The 19,460-nt window shown below is 33.6% G+C and overlaps 2 protein-coding genes across 2 annotated transcripts; one reads left to right on the top strand and one right to left on the bottom strand.

Moving 5' to 3' along the window:
* Window positions 1–12: 12 nt before the first annotated feature.
* LOC129806773 (uncharacterized) lies at window positions 13–8,558 on the top strand. The gene is made up of 5 exons (XM_055855544.1): window positions 13–154; window positions 5,882–5,934; window positions 5,977–6,252; window positions 6,333–6,540; window positions 7,960–8,558. Exons 1-5 carry the CDS (start codon window positions 13–15, stop codon window positions 8,556–8,558), a joined length of 1,278 nt encoding a protein of 425 aa, XP_055711519.1.
* LOC129805894 (sodium-coupled monocarboxylate transporter 2-like) lies at window positions 8,480–19,392 on the bottom strand. Its single transcript, XM_055854132.1, has 4 exons — window positions 18,743–19,392; window positions 9,914–10,035; window positions 9,556–9,696; window positions 8,480–9,483 (listed from the first exon to the last, which is right to left on the bottom strand). Exons 1-4 carry the CDS (start codon window positions 19,298–19,300, stop codon window positions 8,559–8,561), a joined length of 1,746 nt encoding a protein of 581 aa, XP_055710107.1. The 5' UTR covers window positions 19,301–19,392; the 3' UTR covers window positions 8,480–8,558.
* Between the last annotated feature and the right edge of the window lie 68 nt (window positions 19,393–19,460).

Genomic DNA, 19,460 nt, shown 5'->3' with positions numbered 1-19,460 from the left:
TTTTTACCTGCAATGTTCAAACATCAACAACTGAACACTCCCCCAAGGGCTTTGCCATCGGAATCAACTGAATATCGATTGACAGTGCCCGTGATTCCATTAAAGGCCAACAAGCGTAATGATTACTTTTGTGTTATTAACACCCCTCAAAGTGGTAAGTGACCAAACGGGTTGATTTTTACTCAGGACAATTTTTTTTTACTAAGGTAAATGTCCTAATTCAAAACCATTTCCAGAAGCTTTAACTTTGACAGAAGATTCAACACATTAAGTTCATATTTTTTCTCAAGAGAATTACATAAATTTGCTCCTTGACTCTTCTAGAATGTTACTGTTTAGTGAAAATTCTTTAGATATAATTTGAAAACTTATTAAATCCAAGAAAAATACGCGAGTGTAAAATGCTTAAACAAATTAATCTAAATGGAGACAAGGGAAATTTTCTAATTGGAGACAAACAGTGCAAGTGAAACCGCGACGAAAGGCTTCCAAAACCTTGTTGAGTTGCTCTTGAGTGCAGGATTTGTACTTATTCCTGGTCTTTTCTCCTTTCACATCTAAAACAATAAAAAAATCTCTCCAAAAAATCATATTTCCGGTGTTTCCAATTAAAGCATTTGCAGACACTTCAGAAAAACCCTTTTTGTTCACGAAATAGGTAATTATCTCATTTGAAAACTTCACGTACTGTTAACAATAAAGATTAGCACTTAATTTAACTAAAATTAGCCAGAAATAAGACATAAATGTTAAACAAAACGAATAAACATCAGTCACCTTTATTGAGTTTTTCATTGGAAAACATGGTAAATCGATGAAAAATTCGATGGTGAAAAGGTACACTTTTAATTTTTCTTAGAAATTAACAAATTAAAATTTGTGAATGTCAATGGATTTCCGCTTTATTTGGAGCAAAATTAACTAAATAATGAAACTGAGGTATAGAAAATATATAAATATAGTAATTTAGTACTGTATTTATCATGAAAACAGTGACGTTTCCATTTAGAGTAGCGAAAAATTTCCATTTGAAGCAGGTTTTGAATTAGCTTAAATTACCCTATTTCACAATTTTTTCTGATTTTTTTACCGTGAAAATTTGGAGAGGCATTTTGTAACATCAATCGCTTAATTTTTGCAAAAATCGAAATTTCTTCTTGAGGATTAAACATCGTAAAGAAAATACTTGTACATGATTTTTATAATGGAATCAAGTTTTTTTTGGAACGTCCACTCCCTCTCATGGAATTGATTTTGCGCCCAAAGATTAAAAGTTCTTTTCAAGACAACTCATCGATTTACATTGGCGATTAATTTGACGCCGTGGTTCAAAAATCACATGTGGAAAGTTGATCATTAGCTACTGGACACACCTACGACTTAAACCGAATGACGGCTTAATGTAATTGTAATCAAAATTATGATTAGACAACATTCCAGTCAGTTTATCACTATGCCGTCTCTCGACTTTAGCCGTAAGTCTGTCTATAGGGCATTACGGTAGTCTAAATTGTCACACACGGTGACGCTTGACTACAGCCCAGGATCCCTGTATCGAGACGAAATACGAAAGATTTATTCAAATTAGTCGTACAAAAGTTTTTTTTTTTCAATAGAGATACAAGAGGTTCCAGCTAAATATAGCGCAATTAATGGTGCTATTCCTGTGAAAAAGGAAAAGGGAAAATCTTTTTCCTGAACATTTTCTTTAGTACATGACTGTTCTAATGTGCTTCTGCCTCACTGACTTTTCTTTGTGTTGGTTCCAGTTATGACTGATCGTTTTGGAACACGACGAGGACTGAGAAAAAAGTCGTAACATCAACCAACACTTGAAACGTCGATAACGCAGAAGCACATGAGAGGAGTAATGTACTAACTAAAAACCATGTTTAGGAGAAAATTTGTTCTCCTGAATTTTTTTTAATTGTAATACCACCATTACTCTCTTTCATTTGACTTTCCTTACGAAAAAGCATTAAAAAGTATCATAAAGTGGTGGAAATAAGTATAATTCGACCCCTTAATCTTCAAAGAAACTCAAAAAAAGAAATGTCGAAAAAATACGTAACCATTACGTCCTTTCATACCAACATAAAAAATCGACATTTCGATTTTTTATTCGAAGTATTTTTAGAAATATAATAGAATTTTGTATTTTAGGCTTGTTTTACGCTATTTGAAAATTTCAAAATTAGTTTTTTAGACTGAAAACAAGCGAAAGCAAGATCTATCAGTCATTTTTGTGAAAAAAAAACTAACTTTGAAACTTTCAAATACCGTAAAACATGTCATGTTGGTCAAACTGTTAAAAATCTTTTTTGCAATAATTTTTAGTTTTCATGCGACGATGACCCAAGGCGACTTACGAATGCCATTTTGGGACAAAAGCATCGGGACATAACCAGACTAAACAAAAAGCATAGTTTTACAATCAAATTTTAGTGGAAAAGTTCTTTTTTCCACTGAAAAGCAACACAGTTAGAGGCAAAAAGCTCTTATGGCCTCTAACAACAGTAGATTTTTGACCCTTGGGGTACCTTCAAAGGCATTTATGGCGGATATATTGACAAATTTGATAATTATCTGATAGAACCTAGTCATTTTTCTTAGTTCCTAAAATAAATCGCCACCACGACTTTAATTTTTCTTTTATTTTTGTTCGTTAAACATTTTTCCTATTTCTGTAAAAATTAATGCAAATTTTAGGAAATGGAACTTAATTTATTAATTATAATTAAAAATGAAATTATTAAAAGATATTAACGTAAATTTGGTCAAAAATAAATACCCTAGCGCTCAATTTATTGAGTGGAATTATACTTATTTCCAGCCTAAAAAACAAAATTCTATTACATTTCTGAAAATACTTAGAATAAAAAATCAAAATGTCGATTTTTTATGTTGGCATGAAAGGACGTTATGGTTTCGTATAATTTTTTTTCAAAATTTCTTTTTTTATTGAGTTTCTTTAAGGATCAAGGGGTGGAATTATTCTTATTTCCACCACTACTGTAGAGGAAAAAACAAGCCTTATAAGGGCTTCAGACCTAAGACTTAGCCATCTGGTTTAACTCCTCTAATTTCTTATCAGGCACGATTTTTTAGAAAATTGTTTAAGATTGGATTATAAGGGCAAATGATTCATTAGATTTTGAAAAACCAATAAAATTGCTTGTTATTTAGATTTTTGAGACCTTCGGAAATTAGGCTAAACCTCCAGTCTGAAGCCGGCATTAGATGAAATGAACGCTACTGTTACGATACCAGGAGTTTCAAAATTATTGCGCTTTAATGTCAGTTGTAGTTCGATTCAACTACCCTGAATATTGATAACATTTGAATCTCCTGAAGGGACCCGTTTATTAAACAAACTGTTTCAAAGAGGGTCTGTGTTCTTTTAAGAGAAAAAAAACTAGTAATGTAAGATAAAATTTGTTTTAGTTAAAAATTTCTCACAAAAACCCGTGAAAAAAACATGAAATTGCTTATGTAAAACTTAATGATAAAATCTCCAATTTTCAATTCGAAAATATAGATAGATAGATATGATTTATTTGGTAAATCGGCTATAAGCCATTTCCACCACAGATGGCAATACATTGCAGTAACTTTGAATTCAAAAGTAGTATAAAAAAATTAACATTTCATTCTTAAAGTCTAATTTAACTGAATAGTTTAAAGTAAAAATATAATAAGAGAAGTAAATTGAAGAATAACTATTTGAAAAAAAAGTGACTTTACTTAATCTATCTATATGAATAGAAAACTGATCAAACTTCAAGGAAAAAAAATACATTAATGACAAGAAAAAGAAAAATTAAAAAGTTAAATTCAAAAATATAATATATTTTGAACATGTAGTACCTGTACTACCTATAATAATGTACTATAATACCTGTACTAAAATTACTTACAACCGATACTCATGAATTTTACCTAAAATTTACAGCTGATGTGTATGTTATAAGACAGATAATACTTAAAAATATTTCAACACAATTATTATAACAGAGAATCGTCAATCAGAGCAAGTGACTTAAATCACCCCGTTTTTTAACGTAGTGGAGACAGGAAAAATTCCTGTACCCACCCAGGATCGAAGTGGAAAAGCGTTAACTAGAAGACTGCTCTACCAACTGAGCTATTAAAGGACACATGTCGTGTAGCAAGTCAAGCATTTTAAGTCAGGAATTTTTCCTGTCTCCACTCTGAAAAAAATGATTGATAATTTGAGTGTCACTTGCTCTGATTGACGATTCCCTGTACATAAAGACAATTAACATTGAACTTAAGTTTGCAAAAATTCTCACAATTATTATAACTGCTGTGTATCATATTTTGAGATTTAATTTACTCTCTCATTTTTATTGAGTAAAATTTTCTGGCATTTTCTAGTACACGTATAAAATTTTAGTACATAAAACAATGTCTGCAACTGATTTAACAGTAATTTTTTTTAGGTATCTCGAGGTGTGTGAAGCAGAAATTTATCACTATTTTATATAGATTTTTTAAATGTCTGTCACAAGTCAATTTAGCACAGTCATGTACTAAACATATACCATCTTTATTATCAAAGGCGTAGCCAGGATTTTAATAAGAAGGAGGGCCAATTATAAAATTATCTCTGTTGGTATTTCACAAATTTTTGGAGGATCGGCTTCCAAAGAAACGTTTTATTGAGCGCAAAGAATAAGAGTAAAAAATCTCACAAAAAACTAATATGAATCCTAACTTCATAAAGTTTGAGATTATTGAAAAATCAATAAAATTCTTTACTAGGGCCTTAAATTTTTAGACAAACTCTTAGGATTTTTAGTATATTCTATTCTTTGAGAACTAACTTGTGTAGAGGGTCTATCGGTCCTTCCTTGCCTATATACATTTTTTTTTAATTATGAAGCAAGAAGAAAATGTTATTTAAAATAAGATTTAGGGTAAAATTAGGTAATTTGGAACCATTTACAAATTGGGACATTTGAGATTTTCTCATTGTTTCAGATGACCAAAAAGATTACAAAGATCGCGAAAGAAGAAAAAGACGATTAAAAAGAAATAAAAGGGCGTTTCTTCCTTTTGAATATCTAAAGCAGTGAGAAAATCTCAAATGTTCCAAATTGTAAATGGTTCCAATTACCTAATTTTACCCTAAATCTTTTCTTTAAATAACATTTTCTTCTTGCTTCATAATTAAAAAAAAAAATGTATATAGGAAAGGAAGGACCGATAGTTACCCTCTACACAAGTTAATAAATTTAAAAAAAAATCATAACTAAAAATAATTCAAAAATACTAAGATTTAGCTCACTTTTAGGTTTAAGGTCTCTACGAAGAATTTTCGTTAAAAATCGGGTTTCAATTGAACGAAATCGGGTTAGAACGATGAAGATTAGGATCGTCAAAGTTCTGTACAGTTTCATGTACAGTTTTTGTATAGTTCTATCGAGTACATTCCTTAAAAAAATGTAAAAAAAAATATATATTTTTTAAAGAATATTTAATTTAAAAAATATATATTTTCCATTGAAAATATTTTTGGATTTCTCGTTAATATTTATTTATACTTGTGATCCTGAGTGAAAAAAAACATGTCCGGTCACTCAGGATATAGCGTTTAAATAGTAGTTTTCCCTCCAATACGCAGTGCTTTTCACTTAAGTTTGATGTTTTTTTATGTAGTGGAAAGTGAGGAAAATTCAATCACAAGCAATTACGAAATCACGTAAATATACATAAGCACCAATAATGCCTAAAATGAGCTTATTGATTCAAAGGATTCCAGGTATTGTGTGTTTAGTGATCAAACAGTGCAGAAGGCAATTTTAGCGTGTTCATATGGAATTTGAGGGAAAAATGGGCTGTAAAACTTCCTCTGCAGTCACACCGGATATTCAGAAAATTGCCAACCAAAGTCAATCGATAAATGAGAAGGTAATTAGAGAGCCTTCTATTTTTTTTTCAATGGATACTCAGAGGGATTTTCAATGGTTTTTTTTCCTGCAGAAAAGTGAGTCAATAGCTAGTGCTTTTCAGAGACTCGATGAAGAAATTTTGGTGCTGGAAATGAAATGTCCAGGAGCAAGATTAGCTACAGCTGAAGCTTGGGTGGAACATTTGGAGAATCTAAAGAAGCAAAAAGAACTTACAATTGATTACTCTGATGATCCATTTTCTGTTCAAATAAAGGATCCACAAGTGTCTTTGAACCCTTTGAACTCTGAAAGGGATGATCTTCTTAAGGTCCGTACTGTACGTATTTTAATGTTTTTTTTTTTTGTGCATTGTGGATTTTCGTGATGGAATGAATGGTGTTTGGATTAATGTTCCAGATGGCTCTACAACTAGGAATAATTTCTAATCCCAGAAAAGCCCTTGAACAGGAAGAATTTGTGGCTAAGGTAAGTGCAAGGTCTATGCAAATAACAGAAGATGAGTTGCATGTGGAAATGATTCAGCATGGTCAGCAGAGAGTTGAGGATCTCAAGAAGGAGTACATCAAATTGAGGGGTCTCTATGAGGAGCAAGATGGTCTCTGGGGTATGAATTTCCTCTGGTGTCAATAAAGGACATTGGGCAAAAATGTATGGGAGTTGGTCTATGTGGCGACCACAGATGGGACTAGGCGCATTTTATAGGTAATGGTGTAGGATGAAAAATTACCGAGATCCAGGACGATATTCACCGGGATTCCTTGTAAAAACACCTTTATCCTTTCGAAAAAATACTATTTTGACGTTGAATTACTCAACATCAGCTAAAGGGATCTTCATGAAATTCGGTATGGAGTCAATGTATGACTTATGCTATTTATCCATGGATACTACTCCCTCCCCCCAGCTCTCCTTCCAATAGCCCCCATACAAAATGTGGACATTTTCCACTATAACTCCCCTCTTAGAAAAGGTAGAAAGCTGAAACTCGGCATGGGATCAAGGTTTACGAAAGGCTTTTTAACCATGTATATAGGCTCCTCCATCCGCCACTCGTTCTTGTAGCCCCCATATAAAATAGCAACTTTTTCCAATATAACTCTTCTGTAAAAAGAAGGAGAAATCAGAAACATGGCATACGATCAAGGGTAATGGAAGGCTCTTTAACCGTGAATACATACGTTTTCCCCTACCACTCCATCCATCAGTCCCCATACAAAATGAGGACTTTTTCGACTATAACTCCTCTCTGAGAAAAGCTAGAAAGCTGAAACTCGGCATGTGAACAAGGTTTATGGAAGGCTATTCAGCCTTATAAAATCTGACCACGATTTCAAAAGAAAATAAATAAATAAATCACAGTTAGAAAAATAAATCAAAATATGTAATGATTCTACTGAAGTCGATGAATACAATAAGGTCATATCTCTCTCTATAAAAGTATGAGACATACATATTATAAGATCATTATAATCGGGTGAATAGTTTCAAAACTTAACATATTTCTTGTTAATCGAAAACTTTGATAACCTGGATCGTCCCTTGTCGTCGACTTGTAAACTTATTTATACCGTCATTTTGTAGGATTTTTCGAGACCTTTCGATTGAGTATTCATTGATTAAATTCGGTTGATAAATATCTGTGATATAAGGTATCAAGTTTTGACTTTGACCCCTTATGTTTCAATGTCCTATTACGCATGTTATGCATTGTAAAGACTTATGTTCTTCTGTTTATTTCGAGAATATGCAGTCATTTAATACATTTTATGTTGCAGTTTATGTATTTCCTTAAAAAAGACATTATAAATGCGCAGATTTCGTATAAGAGATTATTTTTCTTCTACGAAAACTGTTTTTTGCTCTAGAACTTTTCCCCCATGGTTTAGAACTTTGGTCCCGGAGCAAAAGTTGTTACCTATTCCGTGGCCTATTCAATGATATAGGTCTCATTGGTGGTCGCACCATAGACCACTTTTGCCCATTGTCCTTTGATTAGGAATTGATTGGGGATTTTTGCTCTTAGCCTCAATAACTGGAGGGAGCTATACCTCTGGGCTGGAACAGAGGTTGGATAGGGAACTCGAGGAAGCCCGTCATATTCGGGATAGATTAGTTTCCGTGGCTGAACAATGGAGAACTTCTGGAGCTCTCCTGACAGCAGCTACGAAGTGCTCTGAACAGACTATTCAGTACTGGAATTTGATTCCTATGACCAGGAGGACAGATGACAAATTGTCGCTGGTCCTGGATTGTCGGCATGCCCTTCAGGCAGCTGTGAAGGCATATGAGGGTGCACAGATAGCTCTGCCTCAGGCGGAAATCTTGAAAACGCGTCTCCTGACAAGTGTGAAGAATGCAGGATTGTATCTCTTAACGGACATGGTGAATGCGAAAAGGTATGGGCAGACTAAAGGGGTGTTCGAGGGCTTTCAAGAAGTCCTGGAAAATACAACAAAGTGGCTTCAGGAGACATTCACAAAGACCCTGGGGAAGGATATTCGAGAATCTGAGGAAATGATGATGCAACTGGCAAAGAGACTACGTCAGGAGAGAATAAAGTATATTTATGCAAATATAGATGGGAAAAAAATTTATGTACCACGAAAAAATGACACGTTATAGTTACTTGTCGGATGGGATGTCTTTAGGAGTGCCCAGGAAGAGATGCATCTCTTGATCTTTTCGCACAATTTTCGTGAGATTCTTTGCCTTCCGCTGATTTCGATACCATCCCCGAAGGAAGGGTGCCAAGAGTCTCTCGTCAATATCATCGTGTCCTCCAGTTAGAAGACTCACAGGATATCCCACAATAAAGACAATAAGCATCCCAATCACGGAGTAGTACATAAAACCAATTCTGAAGATCCAAGGCACTGAAGAATTGTCGTGATGCTCATTGAGGATGATAGATGTGACATTTCCAAAATCACTTGAATTGCATCCGTGGACATTTAGCGGGAGGCTTGGATATTTTAGATTTCCCTGCATAATGTTGAGCTGGGCACCAAGAACAATGCCACTGACAATGGCCAAGGATACATAAGCACCCCAACGGGCTCCTGTTGTATTGGCACGTGGACAGACCATTCCCAGTGTGAAAATTCCCAGCAGAGTACCGGCTGTAACTCCTCCAATTGAAATGCCAAGGCTGAAGATATTCCCAAGTTTCTCGACCACAAAAACCAATCCCAAACATGTTGTTCCAATGAAAACCACCAACATTTTCATGATCCGGCTGCCAGTTTCGTCAGACAAAGATGGGTATCTGTGCTTCACGAAGTCCATGTAGAAAGTACCAGCGAGGGTGTTCATGCAACTGGACATAGAAGAGAGAGCTGCAGAGAAAATTCCAGCCACAAAGAGTCCTGAAAGTCCCGGAATTGATGAGGCAACATCCAAAACGTAGTACGCAAAGACCTGATCGGCTTTTTTCACTCTACCATCGCTCACGGGATCACAATCTTCATATTTCCCATAGACAATGAGACCATTGTAAACTGAACAGAGCTTTATGATGATGTGTCCAATGCCAAAGATCCACACAACTCTAAAAATAACCCAGAAATCATCCTCTTTTAGCCGATCTAAAAAAGAAAATCAGATTAAAGACCTAACTTACTTTCTCGAATCCGAAAGTGTTGGAATGGCCAGAAAACGCTGAACACACTCAGGAGATACCCCAATATGGGCAATCCACATTGTTGTTAATCCAATGCTGACCATCAAGAATGATGATCTCAGAAATGGATCCATACTCATGCTGTAAATAAAATAATTTTCCTAATCATCTCCCCAATGAAATGGTTTAAATATTATTTTTAGATGGGATTTGCACGGCAATATTATCTCATTTTCTAATTCAATGCCTTGTGGCATAAATTATTCAGTTTTATCGCAGAAACCGTGAATCATGCAAGTTGTGTATTTGGATTAATTTGTTCAAGCTTTTTCTTTTTGAGCTTCTCTGGAGTACTCACTCAAATAGAATGATCCTCTCTCCGCGATCGGCGATCTTGAAAACTTCAGAAAATCCGCCAAGGATATCAGTACCCATTACGATGACCACAACTAAGGCCCCGACCATCAGTAGAAACTGAATCTAAAAGAGAATGATTAAATAGGATTTTTATTCTTTGGTTCAAAATCGAATCTCATCCGATAAATATTAAGTTGTACCGTATAAACATGGTTTGGTCCTTGATCGTTAAGACTTCAATAAACTCTGAACTTACAGGGAGCCTAAGAGTCCATATACCTAGGATTAAAACAGTTGAGGTCTAGAACTTATAAAAACTGCAATTATGGGGAACCTTTGCAATTTTGTACTGTACAGTTACAGCTTCATAAAAAAACGTTTTTTTTTTCTATTTTATATTTCTTGAAGAAAATGGGAACCTAGGCCTTTTTCCTAGCCTCAAGAAGGGAATATAAAAAAAAATTGTATTACCCGTATCTCAACTTCCTGATCACGAATAATATGAATGGCTAAAAACCGTCCGACCGTCCGACCGTCTGGACCGGTCGCACTTTGAAGCTTAATAACTCCCAAACTAAGTGAGATAACGACTTCCGACTTTCGGCAAAGGTGTGTATATACCGTATATACATACATCTCATATATGTGGTAGAAATTGCAACTTGGTGCATCGATCCTTCCAACCCTATGGCGCTATGGCATCGATCAAGCTCAAATTTTAGCATGTTATAGCCGGGCCTCAGAGCTTTCGAATAAAAATAAAAAACTTAAGATCCCAGCTCCTCTGACCCGACCTAGAAGGGGTCATCAATTTTTTTTCATAAAATGATTCTAGCTTTTGTTTTAATTGTCCGAAATTGATCAATTAGGGCGTTTTGTAAAGCTCTCGTAAAATGCCATATCTTATTCTAATATCGGAAGTTCGTGAAATCATTAGCAGAGACGGTCTAATTAAAAAGTTTTTTTTTTCAATTTTCTAAGTTAATTAGCTCCAGTCCTTTCGTGTGGATTAGGCTGAAATGTTAGTACATTGGGACCTCAATAGAGTCAACCCCCGATAGACTTAAACTCTAATATAGTCAACAGCTATTTTTTACTCCACAGAATCCGATAGTGTCAACTTGGACCCAAATTGACTCCGATAGAGTTAACTTTTTTTATTACACTGTGCGACGATGATTTTGTCCCTGGGTTCTCATGCTATTTTTTCTATTGCTAGGGTCAAATGATTTACGAAAATACTTATCATTTTGATTTCATTTGGATTTTGCGCCTGGAATCTAGGCAAAACCGTTTTTGCCGTTTTTTGATACTTGGGTGCCTATATCTCCTATTCTGCTGAACCGATTTATTTCTCACTATGGAATAATTTGTTCTCCTTTACATGCCCGATAAATCCTCTGAACAGATGAAGTTCGTACAACTGACACCAGGGGCGCTGTAGTCTCATAAATGTCAGAAAACATGGAAAAATCGAACTTTCTAGCAACTTTGATCAAAAATATCTCGAAAACTAGGACTGTCCCTAACAATCTGTTTTATGGGTTTGATAGAGAATTTAATCCGCTACATTTTCGTCCATGTACAACTTTTCTCTCAGATTATTTTTTAACCTCGATATTGAGGTTCAAACGAAAAATGAGCATTCAGCCAACTAAATAAAACCTTCACAATTTCGAGTGTTATTGTTTTTTTTCCTCGCAATTAAGCAGTACAAGCTTTTATTATATTATTTAATACTTAAATATTGATATTATGGTGATTTTTATATGACATTTTAAATTTTTAAATATTATTTTATTACTTGGAAACTTGTATAAAACTTTAACGTATGTGATATACATAAAGTAACAATTACAAGTTCAAAAACTAGTTTTAGATTTATTTCGACGAAAATCACGTAATTATGAGGTTAAAATTGTAGGATTGTAGATAAATGTAGGAAAAATTTTTAAAAAATTATAAAAAGAAATGAATTTAGAAAAAGGATTTTTTGCAAAGTTTTCCATATGTAACTGGTATGTAAAAGGTAAAATAGATACTTATTGATTCTAAAACGTTAATTTAACAAGAAATATTCTTTGAAATATTTAAAATTTTGCAATATGCAGTTAATATGCCTTTTTTGTAATAGTCTTTTGAGATTGAAATAACACTGAAATCTTACTGAAGATATTGTTTGAGTTATTACCTTGTATTATATCTAAACACATTTTATAATGCAATAAGTATTAATAAAATCCTACAATTGTAAGAAAAGTGAAAATAATACTCTGGGTTATCTAAACTTGAAGAGAAAAAGTCAAAATGTGCGAAATAGTTAAGTTTTTCTTTAGTTGGCTGAGTGCTCATTTTTCGTTTGAACCTCTATATTGAGGTTAAAAAATAATCTGAGAGAAAAATTGTACATGGACGAAAATGTAGCTGATTAAATTCTCTATCAAACCCACAAAACAGATTGTTAGGGACAGTCCTAGTTTTCGAGATATTTTTGATCAAAGTTGCTAGAAAGTTCGATTTTTCCATGTTTTCTGACATTTATGAGACTACAGCGCCCCTGGTGTCAGTTGTACGAACTTCATCTGTTCAGAGGATTTATCGGGCATGTAAAGGAGAACAAATTATTCCATAGTGAGAAATAAATCGGTTCAGCAGAATAGGAGATATAGGCACCCAAGTATCAAAAAACGGCAAAAACGGTTTTGCCTAGATTCCAGGCGCAAAATCCAAATGAAATCAAAATGATAAGTATTTTCGTAAATCATTTGACCCTAGCAATAGAAAAAATAGCATGAGAACCCAGGGACAAAAAAAAAGTTCAAAATTGTTGAACAGTGTTATTGAACTTAAAATATTATATGTTTATAATATGTATTAATATGTTCTTTTAAGATTTCTTGTTTAACCCTCTAACGGGTAAGACCGCCTCCAAGCAGTCTTCACAAAAATCACATTTACAGCGACAATAAAGGTTTTATTTAAAAGTGCTAAAGTGTCCTCGGTAATAGTCTTATAAACATCTCTTGAAAGTTTGAACTCATTTTGACTCTTTGTTTTGTTGCTATTCCCAGTTTTGTGTGACAGGTCAGAGAAAAACCAACAAAAAATATTTGTGCAAAAAAGCTCATTTCCAATTTCCATAAAAATACCGATTTAAAGTTATCTGACTAAAATAATTTATTTTTTACTGAAAGATATGTCATTCTACTTTGTATATTTTATTTAAAACATTTGAAAAAAACTAAAAATATGAATTTTAGAAGCAAAAAGAGTTTCAAAAAATTTTTATATTTTCTCACCTAGCGCCTAAACTAAACGACTTAATGAAGAATGGATGGTTTTTTCGAATTTATTGGATCATAATAATTATCCTAGAAAACATTGTTTTAGAACTTTTTTCGCATATTAAAGAAAACATCGTCAGAGGGTTAAGCCTATGATCACAATGTAAGCAATTTTGAACCATCATCAATTTAAAAGTGAATATTTAATATTGCGAATATTTTATATTTTTGAAAACGTACAAAATGCTAATTTTTTTTTGAATAAACATATTAAAGAAATGTTTTCTAAACTTATTCGAACTTTTAAAAGAGCTTACTTTTCTTTAAATAATGTACATAATAAACGATTATAAATATTACTCTTCTAAAGAAAACGTGTAAATTTAATTAAAGTTACATTTTTAATTTAAAAGATAAAGTAGTAAATATCTCAAAAGAAAATTTGGATTACAAAATCAACAGAAAATTAAAATTGGTCAGCAAAAAACGATTAAAACTTCCCTCTTTTGTACATTTTCAGTAAAATTTAAGTGATGAATGGTTAAAGAGATTGACTTGAAGTCTTTTGGACGACCCCGCTTCATAAGTCAATTTGAGGATTATTATTACGACCGTCATTTTCACCCCACCTCTCTCCTTCACCTTCCGAAAAAAACTCTATGACGTGTTTTCTTGTAGAGTGGCGGCATTACTAATGGCCAGTATATACTTATGGCCACCTCGCATATATCTTCATTTATTTCCCACAAATTAATTTTGAAGAACCACAAAATTAGGAATATTTGATGTACTATCATTAAACGAAAATTTTAAATTGATTTACTTTAATATTTCGGTACAATACTAATTAATTTATGTAAAATATTTCACTAATGCGGATAAAGATTAAGAATTCGTTAAATGGTTAAGAAATTTACTATAGCGATCTTAAAATTTTTAACAACAAAATATTGTATCTTCAATCGAAAATATTTAGTACTATTTTTTCAAAACTTCTTTCCTTAATAACTATATGTCCTTTTACTATTAAATTTTAATAAAATATTTAACAATAAATATAAAATTTAGATGCAGCCATAAGTTTCAGACGCTTTAACTTTGACAGAAGATTCAACACATTAAGTTCATATTTTTTCTCAAGAGAATTACATAAAATTGCTCCTTCACTCTTCTAGAATGTTACTGTTTAGTGAAAATTCTTTGGATATACAGGGTGGCTGAAAAAAAATGCAACAAATTTCAGTGCGCATAGCTGTCAAACCGCTGGTGATAGCGGTTTCATATCTTGCATAGTGGTAGTTAATTTTATTGAATAAAAGCCTACAAAAGCATTTTCGATAATATTTTGTAAAACTTTTTAAAACCGTAATGGAACTCAAACTTGACAATTTAATGTCGCTATATTTTGCAGAAAATAATGAAGCAGCTATCATTAGGGCTCTTCAAAACCAGAATGTAATTAAACTTTCCATTTTTCGAAACATAACTTGGTACAGGGATACTAGTAGCATTTTAAAATGCTTTGGTGAAGGTCTAAAAAAAATTGCTTCACCCCTAGTCATCGCTCCTGAAATGAAGAAGCAAATTGAACTAAATCTGCGTCATATCTGCAAACAAACGATCTCTGAGACGCATAGATCGCAAATAACCATGAAATAAATATTGTTAAAGGACCTCTAAATGAAGCCTTAAAAATCCTGAAAAGGAAGAGACATCGCCGATCCTCGTAAAGAAGTTATGTTCGATCGACGACGGAGTAAATTCGCTTGCACGTTCATGGTCAGTTTCAGAAATATCATCTTTTCTGATAAGAAAAATTTTTAATTGAACAATTAATGTTCAAACAAAATGATTATGTCCATCTGAAGGAAAGATCATACGATAATTTAGACGTTGAAGCATTTGCAGATACTTCAGAAAAACCCTTTTTGTTCACGAAATAGGTAATTATTTCATTTGAAAACCTCACGTAGGGTAAGTGCTCATAATTTTGGACAGTTTCTTATTTTGTCCAGTTTGAGGATAACATTGGACACTAAAAATAAATTGATTAAAATGATGGATTTTTATTCCAATATTTGATGAAAAATGAATTCTATCTAAATATTTGTTCTTTTTGGAATATTTTAACACTAAATACGTTAAAATTTGAATATGATTTGAGTTGAAATTGCTTTGTTGAAAATTCAGTGTGAGCAATTGCTTACGAGAAATATGACAGAACTTCGTGGCTTACTTCAGTCTTATTTAGTTTTGGTGAAGTAGTAACAAAGTTTGTTCGCTGTTTTTGAGTGATATTATTGAATATTCATTGAATATTGTGTTGATTCACGTTACTGATGATTTGTACATTTGACCTGAAGTGAGATTTGCCTTGTGAATTATATTTTTCGTGTGAAAAATGGGAAATTTTTTAAGACATTCACCAGTGAGGTGATGATTCTTATTTTGGACAGGTGTTTTTCTCACGAAATTTCGTGAAATTTTAGCTTTTGTGATGACTAGGTTGGACAAATGCCTGGAGAAACAAAGGAGCATCATCTCTACGAAAGAGATGTAGCGAGAAATGCCTTGAAAGGCTCCCGGAAAGAACAGGGAATGAGGGAATCCGCACGTACTTGGAGTACCGAAGTCAACTCACTTTAATGAATGATATGGAAAGTTTCCGGGCTTCTGTGACATTCTACGTTTCCCTTACATGAACAGGAAGAGGACTTGGTAAGATTGGTTCATCAAATGAAGAACAATGGGCATCCTATTGAGGCGGATTAGCTGTCCAAATTTACAGACAAGTTGTAAAAATTAATAACCAAGTTGTCCAAAATAAGAGTCAAATTCACCTCTACATATCGATTCATTTTTAAACGTATTAAAACTAATTTTAATAAAAATAAGACGATAAATAGCTTGCTAAGTTTCTAAACAACCCTTCTGAAAAGAGAGTAACAAGAAATGTCAATTAGTATAGAAAATATCGCACTTCAAACTTGGAACTTTGATGCTTATAAGCAGACTGTCCAAAATTATAAGCACTTCCCCTACCGTTAACAATAAAGATTAGCACTTAATTTAACTAAAATTTTCCAGAAATATGACATAAATATTAAACAAAAGTCACCTCATTGTGTTTTTCATTGGAAAACATGGTCGATCGATGAAAAATTCGATGGTGAAAAGGTGCACTTTTATTTTTTTTGAGAAATTAACAAATTAAAATTTGTGAATATGAATGGATTTTCGCTCTATTTGGAGCAAAATTAACTAAATAATGAAACTGTGGTATAGAAAACATATAAATGTAATAATTTAGTACTGTATTTATCGTGAAAACAATAACGTTTCCATTTGGAATAGCGAAAAATTTCCATTTGGAGCAGGTTTTGAATTAGCTTAATTTACCCTAATAGCATAGAATTCTCTAATTATGTCTTTTTAATCTTTTTTTAAAACTTCTTCTAATTCTACAAAAAAAAAAAACTTGTACAGTAGAGTCTCGCTATAGTCCATATTTGGTTTCAAATTTGACACTTGGGTCGCACTATAGTCCATGTAATTTTTTAAAATTATCAACGATTTTTAGTATTGAAATTGCTCGACGGCTTCCACTTTCTTTGCGATTGTGGTACTTGTCCTTGCTCTCTTCATTGTGGATCACAATTATCACAACTACTTAATAAAGTTTGCCAAAAATATTAAAATCATTATGCATGTCGCATACTAAAAAACATAACCTAACTTAAAATCAGTGTTTTGAAATCAACGGTTAATAAATTGTGGACTATAGAGCGATGGCCTATAGCGAGACTCTACTGTATTATATTTGCGAGACGTTGAACAAATTCAAAAAATCCATCCGGATTACGAAGCGGACTTCTATCACATTGTCTCTCAATCATCCGGATTACAAAGCGGGCACTGTAATAGTATCACTAAGAAAAAAAAATAACAAGAAACCAAAAGGAATCTCAATATTCAACTCACAGACATTGAAAGGCATCGATAAATGGTATGATCGCGACTAGAGTATTTCAAGTGTATCACATTCCTCTCACAATTCTCCTCAATAAAGTCTCCGGGAAGGGTCCGGAAAAAATATCAGACCATGGAGGTTTTCACAATGGCCTTAGAAAAGCAAATAGAGGGAATTATGAGGTGGGTTTTTCATGCAGTCAAATATGGATTTTTCATCGTGAAAAACGGATTGCTGGCCTCGACGAAGAGGAAGAATTAGAAGCAATTAATAGTGCAATCGCTATAATTGCTACAATTATGAATAAAACTACAAAAACTTATGAAAAAAAATAATAAAAACTTATGAATCTACCTAAAATCTTTTTCTTTTCTTTTGCACTTAAAATATTTTATTTCTAAGTGTTTATTTTGCATCATTTTACATTGTGGCCATAAATCATTCCACGAGAGGCCATAAGTTCGTAAAAGTGGCCATGAATTTTCCATTGTTGGAAAAATCATACTTTTCCTGAGGCTTAGGGGAATTTTCTACTAAATTCACCTGGATACATCGAAAGGAGGTACTTTAAAGAAATTACAGTTAAAATTTTATCTCAATTGGTCAAAAAGAAAAGAAGCTGTGAGTAAAATGGCCATAAGTAATGTCGCTACCCTACTGCCAAATTTTACAGGCAAAATACTTACAAGGATCAGTATTAGGGTAAGTGTGCCAAATTTCGGCATAGTTGCATGCAAGCGCAAAAGTCTCAGGTTTAAAATGTAATATTTTTAATACAAATTGATTTATTTTATTACTTCTTCTTAAGGAGTGTTCCCTGGAACTTTGTAGACAGTTTATCATCTTTATTTTCTCTTTAATCATTTTTAGTACATTTTAAAATGAATAAAAATGTAGACATAGCATTGGTGGCCTATTCCGGCCACCTTCATCCTTATAGTTCCTTGTCCTTCCGGAATTCTACCAAATGTCTTTTTCAAATCATCTTGTTTGTCGATGCGACATTTTTTGTTATTTTTTGCATAGTATAATCTGTAGAGCAGAGATGTGCAAGAACCGTTTGAAACCGAACAAACGTCAAATGAGACTTGTACGTCAATGGCCAAAACGCTACCTGAACAAACTTATTTTGACGTTTATTCGGTTTCAACGGTTCTTGCACACCTCTGCTGTAGAGTATGCAAAAACTGAAAATTCATGGAAATTCGACGAACAAAAAATGTGGCCGAAATTGCAAGCTGACCGGAATTTGGCACACTTACCCTAAGTCTTTTTGAGCCAGAAAATTCCTACTTGGACAACGATTTTTTGTCTTTTAAAGGAATTATCGTCTAAAAGAGCACAAAAAATATATTGAAGTCAAGAATGGGAATTATGTAGTAATTTTTTCATGTCTGCTCTTACGACTTCCTTCTTGACAAAGCTCTGCTTCAAGAGCTCACGTTTTAAAGCAATTTAATTTAATAAATTGAAATTGAAATTTAGCGACCAGTTAACCAGAACTTCCTGGTCTTCTCAGTCGGTTTTTGCTAGAGAAGATAAAGTTGAGATCGCTTAGTCATGTTCCAAATCTTACCGTGTCTGTCCAGACAACTGCCCTGATCCCGCCAATTGTGGTGTAAAAGATGCAGACAATGCACATAATTGGCGTGATTGTGTGCAAATTGATGCCAGTGACTTGGCTAAAGGCGATAGCAGGAGCATAGATAAGAACTGGAACACCCAGGATAGTGTAGAGAGTATAGAGTCCACTAGCGAAATTTCTAAGGCTGACGCCGAATCTCTTCTCCAGATACCCATAGCAGGATGTTATTTGGAGCTCCATGAAGACTGGTAGATAGAGATGGGACATGGCAAAGGTGACAATAAGCCCAGAAATGGCACAAACCCAGTACTGTGTTCCATAGAGGTACATCTCTGATGGAACTCCCAGCATCGTTACGGCAGAGATGTGCGTGGCTGTGAGAGAGATGGCAACTGGAAAAACACCCATTTTCTTGCTTCCCAGCAAATATTCCGACGTGGTGTTCTGCTTTTGGGTCCGACAGAAACCAAAGTAGACACCAATGAGGCCCGAAATGGCCAGCATTGTCCCAAAAACCACATAATCATAAACACTGAGGTACAAATCCATCGCAATGATTTCGCGATCACACACAAAAAAAATGAAACAGCGTCAAACTCTGGCAGTCACTGGCCTAATGAATCCCACCTCTCACCATCACAGACTTTTTATCATACTCCCAACCAGGTTTTAATCCTAAAGATTTTCAGTGTCTTATCTGTTGCATGGG

Source organism: Phlebotomus papatasi, chromosome 3, assembly GCF_024763615.1.
Source record: "Phlebotomus papatasi isolate M1 chromosome 3, Ppap_2.1, whole genome shotgun sequence".
NCBI lineage: Eukaryota > Metazoa > Arthropoda > Insecta > Diptera > Psychodidae > Phlebotomus > Phlebotomus papatasi.
Note: the sequence above shows the minus strand (reverse complement) of the source record. Positions and strands in the feature narration are given on the sequence as shown.

What these genes read in the sequence shown, in the direction of transcription:
- LOC129806773 (XM_055855544.1), top strand. Translation starts at nt 13, where the DNA reads ATGTTCAAACATCAACAACTGAACACTCCCCCAAGGGCTTTGCCATCG. An exon ending in GTCAATCGATAAATGAGAAG is followed by an intron (nt 5,935 to 5,976) that starts GTAATTAGAGAG and finishes ATGGATACTCAG; the next exon opens with AGGGATTTTCAATGGTTTTT. An exon ending in ATCTTCTTAAGGTCCGTACT is followed by an intron (nt 6,253 to 6,332) that starts GTACGTATTTTA and finishes TTAATGTTCCAG; the next exon opens with ATGGCTCTACAACTAGGAAT.
- LOC129805894 (XM_055854132.1), bottom strand. Translation starts at nt 19,300, where the DNA reads ATGGATTTGTACCTCAGTGTTTATGATTATGTGGTTTTTGGGACAATG. An exon ending in CAGTTGTCTGGACAGACACG is followed by an intron (nt 10,036 to 18,742) that starts GTAAGATTTGGA and finishes ATTCTCTTTTAG; the next exon opens with ATTCAGTTTCTACTGATGGT. An exon ending in ACACTTTCGGATTCGAGAAA is followed by an intron (nt 9,484 to 9,555) that starts GTAAGTTAGGTC and finishes GGTTATTTTTAG; the next exon opens with AGTTGTGTGGATCTTTGGCA.